At 42.4% G+C, this 22,213-nt stretch overlaps 1 protein-coding gene and 1 long non-coding RNA gene across 3 annotated transcripts in view; one reads left to right on the forward strand and one right to left on the reverse strand.

Annotated features, from left to right (window-relative positions):
* Nucleotides 1–22,213, reverse strand: part of SMPD3 (sphingomyelin phosphodiesterase 3) — a 67,888-nt gene that overhangs the window by 23,609 nt on the left and 22,066 nt on the right. For both annotated transcript variants that reach the window (XM_033940135.1, XM_033940136.1), the window contains exons 2-3: nucleotides 16,478–16,553; nucleotides 8,248–8,403 (exon numbers count right to left, since the gene is read on the reverse strand). In XM_033940135.1, coding sequence (XP_033796026.1) covers nucleotides 8,248–8,403; nucleotides 16,478–16,553 — 232 coding nt within the window. The remainder of the gene's footprint in view (nucleotides 1–8,247; nucleotides 8,404–16,477; nucleotides 16,554–22,213) is intronic.
* Nucleotides 1–22,213, forward strand: part of LOC117358659 — a 47,528-nt gene that overhangs the window by 12,212 nt on the left and 13,103 nt on the right. The gene's annotated exons all lie outside the window — the stretch shown is intronic.

Genomic DNA, 22,213 nt, shown 5'->3' on the forward strand with positions numbered 1-22,213 from the left:
GAGTAGGGTCTTGGGGTGGACTCACATTATGGGCCTGGGTCTTCCTTCTCTATGGTTCACTAGCCCACCTCCAGACTACTTAAGCCACCTCTGTACAGCTCTACTAGGCTTTCCTATACCAGGTGCTGATGTTCTGGAGGCAGGTAAGTATACTTTTATTCCGATTTTTATGTCGCTTCACTATAGGATGGAGTGGGAACGGGGAAAAAAATCTTTGGTTGCAGGGAGGAAATGGGAATGAATCTTTGGCCCTGCATCACTCTCTGTTCCCTAGCAGTCTTGTTTTCTGGATATCTAAAATGTATTTTATTTATTATTTATATACCATTTATAACCCACGTGGTTTACATTCAGGTACTCAAGCATTTTTTCCTATCTGTCCCGTGGGCTCACACACTATCTAACATACCTGGGGAAATGGGGGATTAGGTGAGTTGCCCAGGGTCACAAGGAACAGCAGAGGTTTGAACCCACAACCTCAGGGTGCTGAGCTTTAACCACTGTGCCGCACACATGCAACAAAGGCGATGCACTTCAATCTATCTCATGCATATCTGCTGTGGATATTTTGAAACGCCAAAAGGATAACAGATACTACAGGGTCAGGTTGATAAGCACTGATGTAGATGACTGAGGAAGGAATGCTTCTTTGTTTCTTCAAAGAGTGTTATGGCTAGGCCATTCTATGTAACTGGGAGCAGAATTTTTTAAAAGTAAAAAAGTATTATTTCAGTCAGAGCACGATTCAAATGGGGGCTCTGTTGCTAAAGAATGGGATTAAATTTAGTATTCTCCTAGGACAAGCAGGATGAGTCAGCCACATATGGGTGTTGTCCCAACAGCTCCCAATTTGCGGATAAGCTCTCCAATAGCTCAGAGAGATTTTTTTTTTTTTTTTTTTCTCTGAGCACGTGCAGTGCCCGGGCCCCACTGGGCATGCCCGAGCCCTACCCATTTCCCCCTAATCCCCAGTCTTTAATTTCCGCCCGTTCCCATCGGTCGGATTTTCTACAGCTCTCCATTACAACTTTTCTACTCATCAACTTGAAGATGCCTGAATCATCTAAAGAAACAACTGGGATGCTGGAGGAGGATGAACACACTGGATCCTCATGAATTGTGCGCCCACTGATTGGATCCGGCGCTCTGGGAGCAGAATTTTTTAAAAGTAAGAAAGTATTATTTCAGTCAGAGCACGATTCAAATGGGGGCTCTGTTGCTAAAGAATGGGATTAAATTTAGTAGTACAGCCACATTAAAAAAATGTCCGGCAGCCTTCTTTCTTTCCTCCTTGGACCTCAGAACACACCAGCTGTGGTCTGTACTGCAGATCTGACTCTGGTATATTATTTCCTACATTTGTTAAAAGTAGAGATTACTTCATTATTTACCTCTTTCTATGATGACTCTCTGCAGTGCTGATTATATTTTTGTGCAATCTGTCTTTTCTCCTGCCAACATTCTGCTCTGTTTAATGAATCATTCCATTTAAAATGTATTTAATTTATAACAAACCAACTTCATTTATTAATTTCAGGTATTTGCAATGCAGTGTACCACATTTAGCATGTTGTGTGCAGCTCTGGCACATATAAACCTGAGCACTTAAAAAGAAAACAAGAATTTCCCCATGATTATATAAAAAGTATGCTTGCACTATTTTTATTCAAGACAAAAGGGATGTTATACAGCACAAGACATGAAGCCTAATTTTGTATAGATGAAATCTACTGAAGGTAGGAAAAGGAATATGAGATGATGAAAACTTCTCAGCCCAACCAACCAAATTCCTAAATTTTGAGCATTATTTTGCCACTGTAGCTGAAAAGAAAGTTGTCTTATTTCATTAAGTCAGTTTGCAGAAACAAAATCCTATGTTTTGACATTGTTTCAGATCATTGATTGAACCATATCCATGTTATCCTTTTCTTGGTTGGGCTGAGAACTTTTCAGCACTTCCTTGTATCACAGTCAGGATGTTTATAATTTCTGGTGTATGGTATTTTATTAAAAGCTCACTGAATGTGGAGCCTTTTGTAATATAATGTAGGAAAAATACATGTGTTGGTTGGCAAACACAGAAAAAAAGATTTATTGCAAAAAAGGCTATTCAAAAAAGACTAGCATCATGCTGGCATCCATGTAAGTACTGTCACGCACATAAGGGGCAGATTAAGAAGTTGATTTACATAGCTCCTAAGAACATAAGAATTGCAATACTGGGACAGCCCAAAGATCCATTAAGATTGTTTGTAAAAGTGGCCAACCTAGGTCCCAGGTACCTGGCAAGATCCCAAAGAGTAAAACAGTTTTTATGCTGCTTATATTAGGAATAAGCAGTGGATTTCCCCAAGCCATCTCAATAATGGCATATGGACTTCTCTTTTAAGAAATTATCCAAACCTTTTTAAAACCCTGCTATGCTAACTGATTTTACCACATTCTCTGTCAATGAAATCCAGAGTTTAATTACACATTGAGTAAAGAAATGTAGTCATTTTGGAAATAGTAAACAAGCAATTCACATCTACTCTTTCCACTCCACTCAGTATTCTATAGACCTCTATCATATCTCCTCTGAGCTGTCTCTTCTCTAAGCTGAAGAGCCCTAGCTAAAGTACTTAAGCCTTTCTTCATAGGGAAGTTGTCCCATCTCTTTTATCATTTTCATCGTCCTTCTCTGTACCTTTTCTCATTCCGCAATATCTTTTTTTTTTGAGATATGGTGACTAGAATTGCATACAGTATTCAAGATGCAGCAATACCATAGAGCAATACAAAGGCATAACATTTTCATCTTTGTTTTCCATTCCTTTCCTGATCATTCCTAACATTCTATTTGCTTTCTTAGCTGCCACCACACACTGAGCTGAGGGTCTCAAGGTATCCTTAATGATGACTCCTAGATCCTTTTCCTGGGCAGTGACTCCTAATGTAGAATCCTGAAACAAATAGCTATAGTTAAGGTTCCTCTTTCCCACATGTATCATCACTTTGCAGTCACTCACATTAAATGTCATGTGCCATTTTTGATGCCCAGTCTCCCAAGGTCCTTTCACAATTTTTCACAATCCTCTTGTGATTTAGCAACTTTGAACAACTTTGTGCCATCAGCAAATTTAATTATCTCACTAGTTAATCCCATCTCTAGATCATTGATAAATATGTTATAAAGTAGCGGTCCTAGCACAGACCCCTGGGGAACCCCACTATCTACCATAGATTATGCAGGTTATCAGAGAAGAAAATTTTTCTTTCAATCACCCCTACACCTCTCCATCTATCACAATATTAAATAAATGTTTCTAACATCATTGTAGTCCTGACTCAAGACCGAACATTCTCAGCAGATCACTTTTATCTGGGGAAAAAGCCTCAGATTCCCGCATGCCACCAGAATTTATCTTGCAGGCTGTGCTAGATAGGGAAAACACTTCATAGGCTGATGTTATGAGGTTCTAGCGATGAAAATAGTGATGAATCTGGACCCCTATTGGAAAATCTGTGGAAGAAAAAGGGAAATATTGGTCATGATATCTAGGAGCGAGTCAAAAAGAGTGTTGTTTGGGTTGCTGCTGAGATGAGGATTTTTGTTGCCTTTGTTTCCTGAGTCACCATTGGATATAAGAACGAGAAGTAGCAGAAGACTGAGTGTAACGTCTTCTATAAGAATAATTCAGTGTGTCTAGAGGCGTTGGTATAACTGCAAGCCAACTGCAAGGATTGAGAAGAGCTTACTTTTGCTAAATGGTCACCCATCACTGTTTTGAGAAAAATCATTCATTTGAAGAGTTCAGATGTATTGCATTGCAGCACATCCCAGCGACACAGTGATATTAAATGAATATTAAATCAACATAAGCAACGGTGACATAATTTGGCCAAAAGGCTTAAATCATCGGATTGAATGGTGTGCCTTCTATTAAGAACAATAGTTAAGTGATGAGGTCATCTTTCTGGAAGTAACGAAACCTTAGTAATCCTAGTTTCATCTTGGGACTATTAGTGCACAGTGGGAGAGCAAGAGCCTGATTTGAAATGATTAAATATAGCTCCCTGCCGCAGCCTTTACATGGTGAAACATGGATCTCGTTGGATACAAAAGAACAACGCTGGCTATGAGAATCATGAGAAGACTGTAGTGAGAAGGAGGAAGCCAGTGTATTGAGCTAATTGGCAATTGTTTTTCTTTTCCCTGTGCAGAGTGGTGGACCTTGTTCCCTGTTTGAAAGCCACAATTTGTTAGAGTGGAGTTTTTTGTCTATGATAAAGAGCGGCTTGAAATCCATTGAGGATTGCCGGATCTTGAGGCTTTTTCTCCACTTATTGTTTAAATGTGCGTTTCTTGGGGTGATCCCATGTACTTGGCTGAGGGAAACGCATTATAGGGTGACATTACATGCCTATTACACTCGTACACAGTTGTATTATAGTGGGGGTCTCCCTCCACCACTGTGTCATAAATGTGGGTCGGGGGGACACAATTTGGGACATGCTTTCTGGATCTGCCCCATTTTCCAGTGCTTCTGGAGGCGTATAATCTCTTACATGTCCGGATTAATTGGGAGAGCCCTGCGCCCACTTTCTCTTGGATTTGCTAGAGGCTTTTGGCCACTTGCCTAGGGGACCACGGACTCTGTGCAGGAAGATGAGTTTACTGGCTAGGAAATGTATTCTTCAATGCTGGATGGTCCCTGATCCTCCGGCGTTTTGGTATTGGCAGAACCAGTTGCATCAGTTGGCCATCTGGGAGGCATGAGATGCAGGAGGGGCTAGGAAGTGAAAGATGCTGTTCTTCAATATCTGGGAGCCATGTCTGCAAGCCTTGCATCCAAAGGGCCGCAGTGCGGTCTTATGATGGGTGTCCTATTCTGGGCGCTCAGATAGTCGGGCTGGGAGAGTACTGGCGAGTACTGGTGGGGCAGGGTGGAGAGTACCATTGGGGGGGAGGGGGGGATTGGGGAGGGGGGAGGGGTTTGGAAAGGTTCTGGAACTTAGACAAAGACTCTACATTGAAATACTTGGGGGTCTTTATTCCTCAGGACTTGACTAATCTGTACCACTTGAATGTGGAACCGTTGTTCCAAGCCCTTCAGAATAAATTACAGCTATGGGGAACTCTTCCCTTTTCGCTCTTAGGTCGGGTGCATCTTTATAATATGCTTATTGTCCCCTGTTGGCTATATGTCTTTCAGGTCCTTCCTCTTTATTTGTCTTCTCGAGATGAGAGACGACTGGTATGCTTGGTTCAGAGATTTCTTTGGTCTGGGAAGCGGCCTCGTCTGCCTTATAAGAGGGCTGCGGCTCCGTGGTACAGGGGTGGATTGGGTTTATTGAACCTTTGTTATTTGACTGTTGGTTGTGGTATGCACCACATTAATGATCTTTTTAGGGGTACTTCAGCGTTCACTAATACTTCTTTGGAACTTTCCTGTTTTTGCTCTACTCACTTTAGTGCCTATCTTCATTCTCTTCCTTCTCTTGTGCCTGAATCTCTCTCTGTGAAGGTGCTCCACCATCCCTTGTGGAAGGTTTGGCGCTGGGTCTGTAAATACCATACTCTTTCTGCTTCTGTAATTCCCTTTCTGCCTATCCGCTTTAATAGCTCCTTTCTACCTGGGATAGATGGGCCGAGTTTTGCTCGGTGGGAAACAAGGGGAATTCACTAGGTATTTCATTTGGTTGATGATGATGGCAAACTTAAGCCTTTTGCACAGTTGCAAGAGGAGTTTGGTTTCCCCCCTACTGATTATTTTGCTTATATGCAACTTCATCATTATATTTCTTCCTTACCCTCAAGTTCTTTGAATGCCTCATGTCACGAGTTGCTCTCTACGGCTTTTACCATTGGATCTCAACTTCCAGTCCCCCTTAAATTCCATCATCGCCATTTGAAGGATGAGTCCCCCTTGTTTGACCATTCCCAAGGCTTGGGCTCGTGACCTTGCAGTAGATCTGCCGGATGATGTGCTTTTGCAGGCTGTTCGTAGGTTGCCAGCCTTTCGAAAATACACCACTTTTTGGGAACAACACTATAAGCTGGTTTTCCGTTTGTACATCTCTCCCAAGAGGGCTTATTTATCCCGCCTTCGAGAAACTGCTGCCTGTCTTAGATGCCAAGCTCCAGAAGCAGGCTTGGGACACATGTTTTGGACTTGCCCTGATGTTCAAACCTTTTGGAATGCTGTTTTTGTCTTTGTGGAGCGCATTTGGAAAATTACGATTCGCTGCTCCCCTTTGTTATTGTTTGGCATTGTTCCTCACTATTTCCCTCGTGTGTGGGGAGCAGCAGCTTTCCTTAAATGAACTGTCTTGGTGGCCCTGAAATGTATTTTGCTGCACTGGCTCGAAGCTACTGCTCCTGACTACTCTCTTTGGCGATGTCGGATGATCACCCTTTTGATGTGGGAATGGAGGGATGTGTTGGACCTTTCTTCTCTCCAGGGCCGGGACTTTCAACGCACTTGGGAACCATTTTGGACAACAATGACCTGCTGGCACGAAGCCGCTTGCTGAACTGTTGAATCTTTGTATTCTGTTTTTTTTTTGTTACACCTGGTTTGCCTAATCTTTGTAATAATTTTTCTGGATGAGATGTACTCGGAAGGAGGACTCTGGGGGGGGTTATTTACTTTAGGGAGGGTTGTGTTGGGATGGGGGGCTTTCTTATTTGTGGGGACAGGTTTTGTTATCTAAAATGTTGAGCTGGTTTGTACTTGAATTGCTTCTTGTTTGATAGTTTTGTTGAACTCAATAAAATATATTTGAATATACAGTATGTGTATGACGTCATTGTATCGTCATCTGTGTACTTCCGGATGCCTTGAGCAGCGGCCACTATGTTTAGTGTGCCATGGCTCGATAAAGTTTGCGGGACACTGCCTTATACTGTACCATTTCCTCAGGTTTTTGCAGTCCAAATGCATGACCTTGCATTTTTAGAATTAAATCTTAGCTGCCAGATTTCAGACCATCTCTCAAGCTTTGTTAGGTCTTTCCTGATGCTATCCACACCATCAGGGGTGTCTACTCTACTTCGGATTTTGGTTTCATTTGCAAAAAGGCAAATCTTACCAGATAGCCCTTTAGCAATATTGCTTACAAAAATGTTAAAAAGAACATCCCTTTCCTCAGAGCAATCTCCACTGAGCATTACCCTCTTTCTCCTTCTACTCAACCAGTTCCTCACCTAGTCTGTCATGTTGGGGACCATAACAAGGGCGTTCTTGATAAATTAGGAAAAATCTGAATAATTGACCCCATAAACTGCTGATTCATATTACAGAAAAGCAATCCCAAAACATTATTGCGATCTAGTTCTAAAGCAAATGTCACAACTAGAGTCAATCTCTGGGTCATTATTTCAAGAAATGGCTCAAGAAAGTCAGTTAGTTCACCATTGGATCGTATCTTCCCGAGGACCCCGCCCCACGCTGTTCCTTTTCCAGAAACATATTGAGCTTTTACTATTGGAAAAAGGGCTTCATCCGGTATCTTAAGTATTGTCTCCTTTGAGTATTGTCTCATCAAGTCAACTGGTGATATCAAAGGGGACTCTACATTAACGGTGTGACAGTCCTCCCAAAAATACTGGGAAAAGTCCCCACAATTAGCACAGAGTTTTGCATTTATTTATATTTAATTTTTGCAGTTACCATATATTAACTTCAAAACCTTTGTCTATTTTAGTAAATAGGAACTTTAGCAGCCTTTAGTTCACAGCCTTTTGTCTTTTTAAAATATTTTCCTCTAAATAGATTCTTGCTTTTACGTATAGTCAATTTTTAGTAATTAATTCAAATACTATAACAAAAATAAAAATGTCTGCGTTGTACTACATACGAGGTCATAGAGCACTGCTGTGAAATATTAAAAAGAATAATTGTGAAGCTACCTGTTTGTAAACAAACATTTGGAAAATGGTCTTGACCTTGGGGCCACTGCGTGAGCGGACTGCTGGGTAGGATGGACCATTGGTCTGACCCAGCAGCGGCAATTCTTATGTTCTTATGGAAAACTATCAAACATTTTACAGAGGGAAAAAAATCTACAGCATTTTAGAAGTCAATTATAAAATGAGACATAATTACTAGAAAAAGCATCAGCATGAACACAAATACCAAACCAGATGAAGACACATTGTGAGTACCTTCATGTGCCTTTGCATAGCTCTTTATTGCACCTTAGCACCTGGGACATGTGACATGTTTAGTTCCTGAAATATTTAGTAAGAAGAAACTGTCTAACCAGAAGAAGAGTTGTCAAAGTTGAGATCACCACAGATCACATCAAATGCCACTAGCTCCTCTGGATTGGCCGTACTGGAGGAGGAGGTAGATTTTCGGAAATCAGCCAGCCAGTCCAGAAGCATATCCAGTTGTTCACATCGAATATTAGAGTCTTCTATAGGGAACATAAAATGAAAAGAATGGAGTATATCAGCAATGATAATCCTTGACTCTTCACTCCTAGACCTCAAGGACTACCCATGGTTCAGGTTTTCAGGATGTATGCAAATCTCTCTCATGCATATTCATTAGGGGTTCCCTGATCTGTTGGCAGCCCTTGAGATTTGGAAGTGAAGACCAACCCAGTGTAGTTGACCACCTGATAAGGCAAATATTCTTAAATTTAAAGTACCCGCTGAAACAGACCTGTTAACTATTCTTATTACTAATCAAGTTAAATTGATTCCAGCATTTCACCAATCCATTAAATCTGTGGGCAACCCCTCCCTGAACTTACCTTGTGAGGGGCATAAATTTTATATGATGATTTGAATTTTATAAGATGATATGATCATCTTAACTGACCATCAAATGTTAGCAGAAGCAAAACTGTTACCTTTTAAAATAGATTTAATTGAGGTATTTTTATTTTTTTATACTTTCATAGCAGACTGCCAAAATATTCTGTTATTACAGTCCCTACACCAGAAAAGAGGTGTCAGATTATAAAAGAAGGTGACTTATTTAGTGATTCTGAAGGGAAGCATAACACCTAAGAACAAGGAAGAAGCCAAGGCTTTCCTCTCCCAGGGAGAGACCAGTAAGAAGAAAGCAGAGGAGCAGTAAGTGGGGAATTGCACCCAAGAGCCTACCAGAACCATGTAGTTCTTTGTTCAAAGGACTAAGGGAGAAGGGAGAAAGAAAAAAAAACACAGGATGCACTAGGTAAGGGAAGGCCCATCATTTTGGAAGAGGTAGGCCTGCTGGCCAGGAGGAGTGGGCATCCCTTTTGCCTGCCATCTCCTAAAGGTATAGGAGGGGGTTCTGGAGGTGTCAGGGGGAATGCTGGGTTGTGAAGGAGTGTCGGGAGGATGTTGGGGAATGTTGGGTGAGTGTTGGGGGTGTCAGGGTGCATTGGGGAGTGTTGGGGAATATTGTTGGGTGTTGGGGAGTGTTAGGTGGGTGTTGGGGGATCAGGGGATCGACTGGGCCGGTGACAGGAGGGAGTGGGCATCCTTCTTGCCGGGGGACTTCAAGGGGGAGAGGTTGGGGGTGGCGGCGAGAGGGATGAGCATCCCTCCTGCTGCAGACAGTGTTGGGTGGGGGTTCGGGGGTAGTGGTGGGATGAATTAGGCATCCCTCCTGCCAAGCAAAGTTTGTGAGGAGAGGGGGGGTGTCAGGGGTTTCCTGCCACAGCCGTTCAGCGGATAGCGGCAGAGGGATTCTCTTGCTGCAATCGGCTGATGGGAAGGGATCAGGTGCGATTCTCTAACTGGCGACTGTGACATGGGCACCAGTTAGAGAATCAGGCCAGTTAGGTGGGGTTGGGCTGCTGTCTCTTAGAGCAGATATGATTTTGAATAGGATGCCGGTGTGTGATTCTCTGCTGCAGAAACAGGCAACCTATACAGAATTTTCCCTTTATTGTTTATGCTTATTATTGCTTATAGACCCACACTTCACTTTAACATCAGTGTGGTTGACAAAAAAATAATTATATAATAAAGGAATACCATATTTATAGGAAAAAAGAAAGAAAGGAGAAAAATTAGCTATGGATTTAATAGAAACTGCAAGATTAAAACCACCATAGGCATTTAAAAAGCATTTTTCCTAACCTGTCTATAAGAAAGCTAAACCAAAAGTTAGGTTTTCAAAAGATTTCTAAACTTAGAGTAGAAGAGTTTACATCATATTATGAGGACAAAGTCAGTTGATGTGCATTAGAAGAACATAAATTTCAAATTGTTCTATATAGGACCAGGAGTTTTGCTAAAAAAACAAGTTGGCCCAAATGTAACAGCTTACATGTTAAAGTCAAAGTTTTATGCATTAGATCAGGGGTGTCCAACCTTTTGGCTTCCCTGGGCTGCATTGGCTGAAAATTTTTTTTCTGGTGCCGCACAAACACTAACACTAGCCGATGAGCAAAAAAAAGTTTGAATAGGTCCCAAATTTGCAATCACTAATATAGAAGATGTACGTATCTAATAATAAACCTTCATTAAAGGGACACAGGCTTCTGCATCCACACTCTGATGAGCAGGGATGCGCGCTCCAGGGTTTCCCATTCACTTCTATTACAGCTACGGTGAGCCTTTTCAGAGGTGTGCCTCATCAGAGTGGGGATGCTGAATCAGCTGTCAGCAGCGCACGTGGGGGATCGTTTAATCAGGGTAAATATTATTGCTTTTTTGGGCCTCCCACTTTGAGCTTAGGCTCTCTCAAAATGAATATCTCCCCTGCTGTAGCTAGTAGGGATCCCCAAGCCTCACCAACTGACGGCCACCTTCTCCTCCCCCTCCAACTTCCCAAGTTCTGCAGCTGGCAGCAATATTGCAGAGCGACTGCCTTCCCTCCTCCCCTTGGTTTTCATGCTTGCATGAAAGCAGGGGCAACTTGAGGATATTGCCATTGGCTGCAAAGCTTGGAGATTTTGAGTTGCCAGACTGGAGGAAGATGTATTTATAAATTGCACTCAAGCGGGGAGAAACTTTGGTGTCCATCCACTAATTTGGGGCTCTAGTCTCTCCCCCAAATTAGCTGTATAGTATATGACTACGCCACTAAATACAAAAATAATTCTGATGCGCATATGCCAAAGCTAACATATTCCAGTTAATAAATTCAAAATAAAACAATTTTTTTCTACCTTGTTGTCTGGATGTTTTGTTTTTCCATCATTTTGGTCCCAGTTTCTCTTTCTGATTTTTGTCTGTCTTCAATTAATTCTCTTTCTAGTGTCTGCTGTCCATTTTTTTCTCCTCTTCTGTCGTTCCATTTCCTTCTTATGCCTATCTCCAACGTATTGATTTTTCCCTTTCAGCTTTCTTAACTTTTTCTTTTCTGCCTCTGTCCACTCAAATCTTGCCTTCTTTCTCACCCTTCTTCTTTATAAATGTTCAGCTACCTCTCAATTCTCCATCTTCTCTCAGTCCCTAGCTTCCATTTCCCATCTCACTCCTTTCCCAGCCTCCTATTCCCTTCTATCTACTCCCCATTACCACATTTCTACCACCGTACTCACTGCTTTCTCACTCTTCTTGTCATCTCCATTTTGACCTCATCCACATGGCTCACCACTTTCAGAATCCCCCTCCCTCTCTCCATTGGTCAGGCTATAATTCCCTGTCCCTTTCTTTCCATCCCCTAGCATCATCTTATCCCAGCTCTCTTCCCTCCTGCACTCCCATGGTTCCATCTCTCCTCCTCTATCTCCATGATCCAACATTTTGCTCCCTCTCTTTTCTGGTTTTCTTCTCTCCCCCCTTTGATGCTGAACAATGAAATGGAGGAAAAAAAGAGAGATGCTGCATCTCTCTGCCTAAAACAACAAACAAACTGCAGATGACGAACAAGATGCAGGAATTGTTTAGTAATAGAGAAAATGCAGTAACATATACAACCTTATAGCCAACCAGGGGACCCGACACGGTCCGTGTTTCGGATAACATGCCTTCCTCAGGGGTCCATGGTGGTTAAGATATAAGACAAACCGCATAAAAGATATCAAACAAACGCCAATATCGAACGAATATGGTCAAGTGAATCCTGCGCAATAGCAGTAGAAGCTTGTACGTCATCTTCAGTTTGTTTGTTGTTTTCTGCTTAATGCTTGTTCCACTGCAGACCAAGTTGGATTTTCCTTTTTTTTGTGCATCTCTCTGCCTTCCATCCACAGGCCTAACATTTCTCCCTCCCTCCCATCCCTAGATCCAACTTCTCTCCCTTTCTATTCCCAACTACCCCCATCCCAACTCTCCCCCTGCCTGCTTACCTCCCTTCCCCAGATCCACCATTTCTTCCTTTCTCTTCCTAACAGTTCTCCCTTCAAGTATCTCTTTCCCTCTTCCTCCATATCACCCCAGGTCCAACTTCTCTCCCTTCAGACCATTGCTCATCCTTTCTCTCTCTCTGTCCTTTGTTTATGGCCCCATAAGTTCTCTCCCCAAGGCCCAATCTGGCAGTTCTTTTAATACCCTCCCCCCCAAAAAAAACAAAAAACAAACCCGTCCAGGCTTCTTTGGCCCAGCATGTTCTCCCCCTTCTCTCTGCGCCCATGCATCTCTACCTCATTCCTCTCCCACCATCATGTCCAATAATTCTCTCTCCGTCTCCATCCCTCCTCTCTCTGCCCAACAGTTCTCCTCTTTCTTTATCTCCCCAATTGCACCATCTCTTTCCCTCTCTCAGATATCTAATTCTCCCTTTCTATTATCTTCCTCACCTCAGCATCTCTTTCCCTCACTCCTTCCATTCTTCCATCTTATAGCTCATGTTCCCCCTCCCTCTTTTCCTTCATTCTGTGTCCTAAGTTCATGCCCCTCCCTCCTTCTTTCCATCATTTTTCCTAAGTTTGTGCTCCCTCCCTCTCAAGTCCCAACATGCCCTTCTCCCTCCCTCCCATCTATGCCCCGGGTATTTACCTTCAGGCCGACTCCCTCCTCACTGCTACAGTCATTTTTTTGCTGAAAGCCTTGGCCAGCGCCTTCCTCTCAAGTCCCAAAACGCCCTTCCCCCCCTCCCTTCTGTGCTATGGGTGTTTACCTTCTTGCCTGCTCCCTCCTCCATCTTGCAGTGTTCACTCAAAGCTGTGGGCAGCGGCTACCACGCGCCTCCCATGGCTGATCTGGAAACGTTCCCTCTGACGTCACAACATCAGAGGGAATGCTTCTGGGTCAGCCGCAGGAGGCACATAGGAGCCACTGCCCACTGCTTTCAGCAAACGCTGCAAGACGGAGGAGGGAGCCGGCAAGATGGTAAACACCTGGGGATGGCAGAGGAAAACACCGCATCGTCATTAAACGGGGCCGCATGCAGCCCATGGGCTGTGGGTTAGACATCCCTGCATTAGATGGAATTTATCCCTGCATAAGAATCTTGAATTGAAAACCAAGAAGCCAGTGGAACAGTTAGAAGAGTGGAGATACATGATCTGACTTATGCATGCAACAAAACACTTGAATTGCACAAGCTTCAATATTCACAGGACCTGGTACTGAAAAATGCATCTACTATTTTCATCCAAAATTAGGAGTCTATTCTTGTTTTGGAAATTTGAAAACCAACATTTAGACATCCGTGTTGGGTGCCTAGAACTGAATACCAGTATTATTCTCCTACCTTGTTTTTCTCTCCTAAATCAACTTCTGTTGCACTCACATTTAGGTTCCTAAAATTAGAATCCTACTGAAAAACTAAAAGCACAAATTAGATCTCAAAAATAGTAAATTTTCAAAGAGGCAAATTCAGGAGTCTATCATTCAAAGCTGAGATCCTAAACCCTTTGGATACTGGTCTTAGTATCTGTAGCAAGTATAATGGTATAGAATCACATTAAAATTAGTTTTTTTTTTTCTCTCACTTTGCAGAAACAACTCTTCATCTGAAATTCTACCATGGCTTTAAACAACTCCTGGACAAAAACATGCTTGGTGATATTTAGCCTGCAGCAGTCAGCATTTTTATAAACACTGGCTGTTGTGGATATATTCAGCAGTGACCCGGATAGCAACGCTCAATATTTGGGGTTTAGGTGGTTGCCAACACCTAGGGCTCCTTTTACTAAGGTGTGCTAGCGTTTTTAGCGCACGAAGGAAATTACCACGCACTACACCACATGCTACATTACTAGAACTAGTGCCAGCTCAATGCTGGCTTTAAGGTCTAGTGTGCGTGGCAATGTAGCACGTGCTATTCCGCGCGTTAAAGCCCTAACGTGGCTTAGTAAAAGGAGCCCCTAGTGAGGTACCAGTGATATTTAGACTGGTGCCTTTTATTCTGTAGTTACCCAGTTGGTGGACTGAAAATTGCCATTAACTAGCTAACTCCTGGCTCTGCCCAGACCCCGCCCCCAACATCCTGGCACTATCCAGGTAGTGCTAAAGTGGTTTGAGCTTACAGTCTATGGTACAGATGAAACTAAATGAATCAAAAACAAAATTACTCTGGCTCGGCCCAAAGTTAGAACACCTGCCCACCATCTTCGCACTACCCACAGGCGCTGCTCTGCACCTTGAGTTCTCAAGCAAGGTCCTTGGAATCACTATTGATTCTTCTTTCTCCCTCAACAACTTGGCAAAATCATGCTTTTTCAGCCTCCACATGCTGAGGAAAGTAAGATCCTACTTTCGCCAAAAACATTTTGCCGTCCTCGTCTAATCCATCATCCTCTCCAAACTTGACTACTGCAATGCCATTTACTTATGCCTAACAAAAAAAAGTCTTCAAAGACTCCAGCTTATCCAGAATACTGCAGCCAAGTTGATCTTTGCAAAACGCAAATCTGACGATGTCTCCCCACTCCTGTCCAATCTTCACTGGCTCCCAGTGATTTCCAGAATCCATTTCAATTGCTCCTGCCTGGCTTTTAAGATCATTCATGGCATCCTTCCTTCCCTAATCCCACTATCCTTTAACTCCTCGAGTCCTGACTCCATCAGACCCGCCCAAAGATATAAACTATCCTACCCCTCTCTACGCAGTATTCTCTATGCAGGTAAACTGGGAAAATCTCTTCTCTTCAAAATCACAGGTCTCTGGAACGACCTTACTATCCCATTGCGGAACCTGGGCTCTCTCCAACTATTCCGCAAGCAACTGAAAACTTGGCTCTTCTCTATCATGTAATTCTATTTTCCCCCTCACTCTTCCATTCTATATATAAGCTCATGTAAACCTTTTCCTTTCTCTTCTTATATTTTAAGTTCTTGTAAACCATGCCGAACTCCACTTCCGTGGAGAGGATGCGGTATATAAACTTAAGGTTTAGTTTAGTTTAGTTTAGTACTATCTGGTTTGGTACTACTGAATATCTTGTAAAAACCCAGTCAGTGTGAGTTAACCAAGAAGAAGCTACTTCTACTTAGTTAACTCATGCTGAATAACGACTCTATGGTGTTTTATCTTTTTTCCTGGATATTGCTATAATCTGGCCCATGATGTATTAAATAGAGTTTTAGTGCAAGATAAACAAAATAAGCAGTCTATTTAAGGGTAAAAGATTCACTGTACTATGGTTTGTATGTGAGATAGTTTAAATAAAATAAATTTTCCACTCTGTTAGACAAGGTGAAAGCCTGCTAACAGATTTTGTTCACATTGGCAGCCAGAGGTTGTGTAGTGAATTTAGAATGATGCCAACCAAAATATTTAGCATAAGACTTGTCAAACAAGTTAAATATATGTAATACAGATCCTTTTGTAATAATATTCCAGGAAACAGAAACAATCTCCGCCAGGAGGAATGCCCAATCCCTCCTTCCAGCACCCCCCCTCCAATATCCCTGGCAGGAGGGATACCTACTCCCTCCTGCTGGCATCCTCCCCCCCAAACATCCCTGGCATCCCTGATGTTTTAAAGTTTTGATTATGAGCCTTATACTGTATTGTGAAAACAATTATCAAAGGCATATCTGTGAACAAAACATCATTTTATCTACAGAAATGCACACAAAATTACCTGTTGAGGTGTTCCTGGGAAAGAGGGACAATGTAGGTTTCACAACAATGCAAATGTCTGTAAAATCACAACTAGATGCATTGTTTCTGATGAAAAAACTATTCACAGAGAAAGCAGCAAATTCCAAGGATAACATTTCTGGAGACAGTAAAAGTGTACTTTGATAACAAGATGAAGCAGGAATCTAAAACAGGACTTTACAAGGCTTTTCATCTTGTTACAGCTTGAAAAACTGAAAGAGTAGCATCTTCTGTGAAAGAGATCAGTAAGAAAAGAAACAACACAAACCAGCTATCTAAAAAAAGAAAAAAAACAGGCAAAAAGAGAAATAATTTTCTCCTCGTACTTGAACCACTACAACAGAACAATGCCATCTGGTGCCTTACAATATATTGCAAGCTTTAACTTAGGCTGTTGAATATTTCAAACTTATAGGTTAAAAGTTTCATCCAAGGAGTTTTATTCAGTGTTGGTAGTTTTGACTACTGCACCCTGTATAACTGTTCTGTACATGAATGATAAAAGTATATGACTGTACACAATCAAACCTTCATGTATACTATGTTACCTGCTATAGCATGCATATGCGTGCAGGAAATGTATCCTATGATTCTTTGGCCCTGAGGAGTACTTCCCACTTGCACCTGTTGAAAGTCAGAAAAAGAAACAGGAATTAAAGAAGTTTATAATTGGTTGCAGAAGACAACCACTTTTATAGATTACAATTTGTCTGATCTGATCATTTTTACATATCATCCTCATAAGTTCTTGACACATATTTAAAGTGAGAAAAGTCATCATATTTCTTATATCTATTTTTCTTGCTCAGTTCTTTATTAATAGATTGTTGAATATACATTGTACCATCCTTGTTACAGTGCTTTGCCATCTAGTGTGCAATTTGCTTTGAGGAGAATATTGATTCCATTGCTTAGTAACAAGGTAGCCAGCTATGCGGCCCTTTTATTAAACTGCAGCAAAAAATGGCCTCAGCGCACCCTTGTGTAGGTTATCCCATATGCTAAGGCCATTTCTGCCTCAGCCATAAAAGGGCCAATTTTCCATCTTTTGTATTAACGTCTGTAACTAATATTGCCATTAGAGCTTGGCCATTAAAAAAAATTACCATGTCAGCATTTACTACCATCCTTTTTGTAAAAAAAAGGATCACGTGGTAATGTAGCTGCACTAAGAGCACCTTTTACAAAGCCACAGCAGCGGAAAAAGCCCATAGGAATTGAATGGACTTCAATGCATTTGCCGCAAGGAAATCGCTATTGCAGCTTTGTAAAAGGGGTCCTAACTGATTAGCACAGGGATGCCCTCTGACATGCCCCCTCGCAAAAAAAAAGAAAGAAAAGTTTTTTAGCGTGTGGATTAGTGTACACTAAATTGGTACTTACTACAGGATGCCTGAGAGTGTCCTATGGTATGCCATTTTAAGCTTTGTTAAACACAGCCTAACCTCTTAAGTTGTGGCTGAGAATTAACTTAAATTTGTGTACCTAAAAAATGGGCAGTTAGAACAGCACTGGAGTATTTCTCATAGAATAAGTGGAGTTTTTTAAACCAATGAAGCTGAACTGAGGTTTCTTTTTCCACTTATTTGTTTCTGTTTTTGGTTTTGTTTGGTGCTTGTATTGTGTATTGTGGTGGCTATATGCTGTATAACCTAGCTGGGGTCTCTATTGTTTTCCTTATGGGGTATGATGGATGTGTGTAAATGATAACACGTACCCTCTCCTTTATTTCTGAGTACAGTAAAACCTTGGATTGCAAGTAACTTGGTTTGCAAGTGTTTTGCAAGACAAGCAAAACATTTTATTAAATTTTGACTTGATATACAGCAATGTCTTGCAATACAAGTACATACAGTATACACACATCACAACTGAGCCGATGGTTCTTCTCTCTCTGACGCTGCAAGAGTCTAGTGACTGTTCTAAATAAGCAAAATCTTGCAATACGAGCACATACAGTATACACATGTCATTATCACAACTGAGCCGATGGTGGTTCTCTCTCTGACACTGCGGGAGTGTAGTGACTGTTCTAAACAAGTGAGGTCTTGCAATATAAGTACGTATAGTATTTTGTATTAAAGTTTTTGGGTTGTGGAACGAATCGTCTGAGTTTCCATTATTTCTTATGGGGAAATTTGCTTTGATATATGAGTGTTTTGGATTACAAGCAGGCTTCTGAAACGAATTATGCTCGCAAACCAAGGTTTTATTGTAATTGAAATCACCCACTATTATACTGTTGCCCAATTCACCAGCTTTCCTAATCTCTGAATACATTTCTTCATCTGTCTGCTCATTGTCCTGGGGGACAGTAGTATAACCCTACCTTCATATTCCGTCCCTTCACACATGGAATCTCTATTCATATGGATTCCACACTGCTATCTATGTCATACAGAATGTTTATTTGATTTGATTCAATTCCCTCTTTAACACATAGTGCAACCCCCCCCCAATATGATCTACTCTATCCTTGCAATATAATTTGTTCCCAGGTAATACAGTGTTCCATTGATTGTCCTCCATCTACCAGGTCTCCGAGATGCCTATTATATCTACCTCATCATTCGGTGCTATATACTCCAACTCTCCTATTTTATTTTTTAGGCATCTAGCATTTGTATACAAACACTTCAAATTGTGGTTTCTTTTCCTTGTAACTACAGGCTGCTGAGAAGACAGTGAACATTTGAGTCTTTTACTCTACCTTCCTCTTAAACACTCCTGGCTTTCTTTCACCATTATTGAAACCTCTCTACTGGGACTCCCTAAATATCCTGTTTCAATAGTATCCTCCAAGGATACCTCATACTGAACCATCTACTCCTGAGCAACCCGTCGGTATTCCCCCACATCTCAGTTTATAAAGCCAAGAAATTTGGATCATTGACGTAGTACTTTAGTGTTAATATATGAGTTATCATATGAAACTATTCTTTGAAGCTTGTTGGGAACTCTTCATGCATACTATCAGCCATAATTAAATGTACTGGTCTTACTATATATTGGACATGAGACATTAGTTGTATGGCCTTATAGTCAACATCATTTTATGTATATCATTTGTGTTAAAAGCAACTAGTTGATTTCATGTTATAGTTAACTACTGTATATTTGTATATTTTGATTAATTGTATATTTCTACTGATTTTAATATTTTTATTATTTATCTTAAAATTAATAAAATATATATGTAAAAAAAAAAGAAATTTGACCACATGACACCCCTTTTAAAAGATACCCACTGGCTGCCTGTAGCATACAGAATTATGTTTAAGATAGTTTTTTTTGCTTTCAAGGTACAAATGAACTACTCACATTTATCGACAGACTTAATACCATATACCACGGCTAGAATTCTTAGATCTACCCATCAAAATCTTCTTGCAGTCCTATCTATGTGACAAATAGTGTATGATACCACCAGGAAAGCAATTTTTGCTGTTGTTGCACCAACAATGTTGAATGCTCCTCCCATTAACCTTAGGCAAGAAAGCTGTTTTCCAAAATTTAAATTGGGTCTTAAAGTCTTTCTTTTTAAAGCCTTTGCAATCTAAATTAGGACATCTTCACCTGAACCTATTCAAATAATAAATCTTCTTTTCATTGCTTGTCTTCTCTTGTGCTCTATCCTTTCTCCATTTCCATTTCTCCCTATCTATTCCCTGCCATGTTCCCTTTTGGTTTGCTTCTCTTCCCTTCCTTTTTATTTTAATATGTATCCATACACTGATTTTCCCTCTTTGTCATGTTTCATGCATCATGTCTGACTGTCCTTTGCAGTTGTTTTAAAATACAATGTATGTTCTCCTTATTTAGCTATATTTTTCTGTTTTTTTAAAAAAAAATTGTATATGATTCATATGGAAACGGCTTAGGCTTTATAAGAGGTATCTAATATAATAAAACCCTAAGTGCGCATGCGCACTCTTACCTGCGTGGTTCCGTTTTCCGTAAGCTGTAGGTCCCCGGCAGGCAACAGTGCGCATGCGCGCTTCGACTCTCTCCCTCACTGTATGTTTGCCGCCATCGTCGCCCCTCCCCCCCGTGCACCCTTTCTGCGGCAGAGGAAATCAGAGCATGGGAAGGCCACGAAGCAGTGTCTTTAGTGTGATGCGACCGCTGCTGGAGCCAGTAGGTTTGACGGTCGTCTCGCAGTGGGAGGGTCAGTGGGGTCGGCTGCATGAGGCAATAGTGGCAGGGGGGAGAGGGTTCTACTGCACAGGGGGATGGCTGGCAGGCAGGTTGGCTTCGGAGGCTGCGGAAGGGACAAAGTATGGAAGGCAGTGAGGGGGAGCAGGGATGAGGTGCTGCTGGACCGGGGGAGCAGGGAAAAGGGACAGGGGGAGCAGGGAAGGGGGGACAGGGGGAGTAGAGAACAGATGCTGCTGGACCAGGGGAGCAGGGAAGAGGTTCTGCTGGACTAGGGGAGCAGGGAAGAGGTGTTGCTGGACTGGGGGAGCAAGGAAGAGGGACAGGGGGAGCAAGGAAGAGGTGCTGCTGGACAGGGGGAGTAGGGAAGAGGGACCAGGGGAGCAGGGAAGAGGGACAGGGGGAGCACGGAAGAGGTGCTGCTGAACAGGGAAGTGGGTTGGGGGAGGGAAATGCTGCTGCTGCTGCACAGGAAAATGGAGGGGGAGGGTATGCTTCTGCTGCTACTGCACAGGGAAGTGGAGTGGGGAGGGAAATGCTGCTGGTGAGAAAAGGGGGCTGGGGCTGAAAGGGAAAAGATGGGAGAAGGGGGCTGTGGGGGGGGGAGTAAAAATGGGTTTGGAGCTTGGGCTGAAAATAGGGGACATGTGAGGGAAGGAGGCTTTACTAGCACCCGTTAATGTAACAGGCTTAAACACTAGTATCAAATAAAATAAAACTTGAAACTCTATCTCCTTTTTTTTTTTTTTTTTTTATAATTAAAATTTTTATTAATTAAGAAAATGCACAAGAGAGCAAGGCAATACACATCACAAGCGAAAACAAAGGCAATCAATAATCAGGCTCTCAAGAACAAAATAAGAAAAACAATGATGTACAATGAAATATGCAAAAATACAGAATCAACAACGTCCCAAGCCCTTCCCCCCCCCCACCCCCGGTGACAAGCCCAGACTCCCACTCCAACAGTGGACAGGAAAGGTTCAAAGAACAATAAGTAAAGAAAAAGGTACCCCGAAAGGAAAGCATAGACCAAATAGACCCACCCCCCACAGGAAATGTCCCACAAAAGTCAAGTAAGGGAGCGAAAATTCCTCCATATATGAGCAAAGCTATGGCGGAGCCCATGCTGAGCCGCTGTAAGGCGGTACAAGAGTTGCCACTGGTGCAACTTCAATTCCACCTCCTGCCATGATGGAGGTACCGGTTGCTTCCACCTGGAGGCCAAAAGCAAGCGGGCAGCAGTAAGAGCTAAAATGCAAAAGGTGGATTCTCCCCGTTCCAGGTCCAGCTCATGCCAAAACAACAAGGCATGACGCCAGTCCGCTGGAATCCTCTGCTGCAGAATGACAGAGATATGATCAAAAATTTCGATCCAATAATCCCGCACAATCCTACAGGACCACCACATATGAAGATATGAGCCCACCTCCCCACAACCCCTCCAACAGAGACCCCCACCCCCCTCCCCATCTTGGCCAATAACAGGGGGGTATAATACCACCGGAGCAGAACCTTAAACCCATTTTCCACAATCAAAGTAGCAATACCAGAAGAAGAGATCGCCCGCCAAATTTCCACCCACACCTCCCTCGGGATAGGGGCACCCCAATCACCCTCCCAGGACGTCACATAAGGCAATACACTCACCCCCCCAGAATTCAAACACTTGTAGATCGCTGACAGAGCTCCCTTCCAAACCACAGGGCCCAATAAAAGCTCAAATCCTGTTTTACCCCCCAACATCTCAGTCAGGAAACCAGAGGATTGAACATAGTGAACCACCTGCAAATATGGGAAAATATCCCGGGGCAACAACTGGTAGCGAGGCTGGAGCTCCCCAAAAGGCCTCACCCTCTTCGTTTCTAAATCGCAAAATTGTCCCAAACAAACCAAACCCTGAGCCTCCCACCTCTTAAACACCCCGGCCCCCCTTCCCGGAATAAACTCAGGATTAAAGCGCAAAGGGGCATACCAAGAATATCGCCGCCCCTGTAAAAGCACACAGCGCACCGCTCTCCACACCCGCATCGCTGTCCGGACGGAGGACATCCGACATCTACCCCCCCCACTCCCCGGAACCCACGGCAGATGTAGTAAGGGCACATCCCCCTCCAAGCCCTGTTCAA

The sequence above is a fragment of the Geotrypetes seraphini genome, chromosome 4 (assembly GCF_902459505.1).
Source record: "Geotrypetes seraphini chromosome 4, aGeoSer1.1, whole genome shotgun sequence".
NCBI lineage: Eukaryota > Metazoa > Chordata > Amphibia > Gymnophiona > Dermophiidae > Geotrypetes > Geotrypetes seraphini.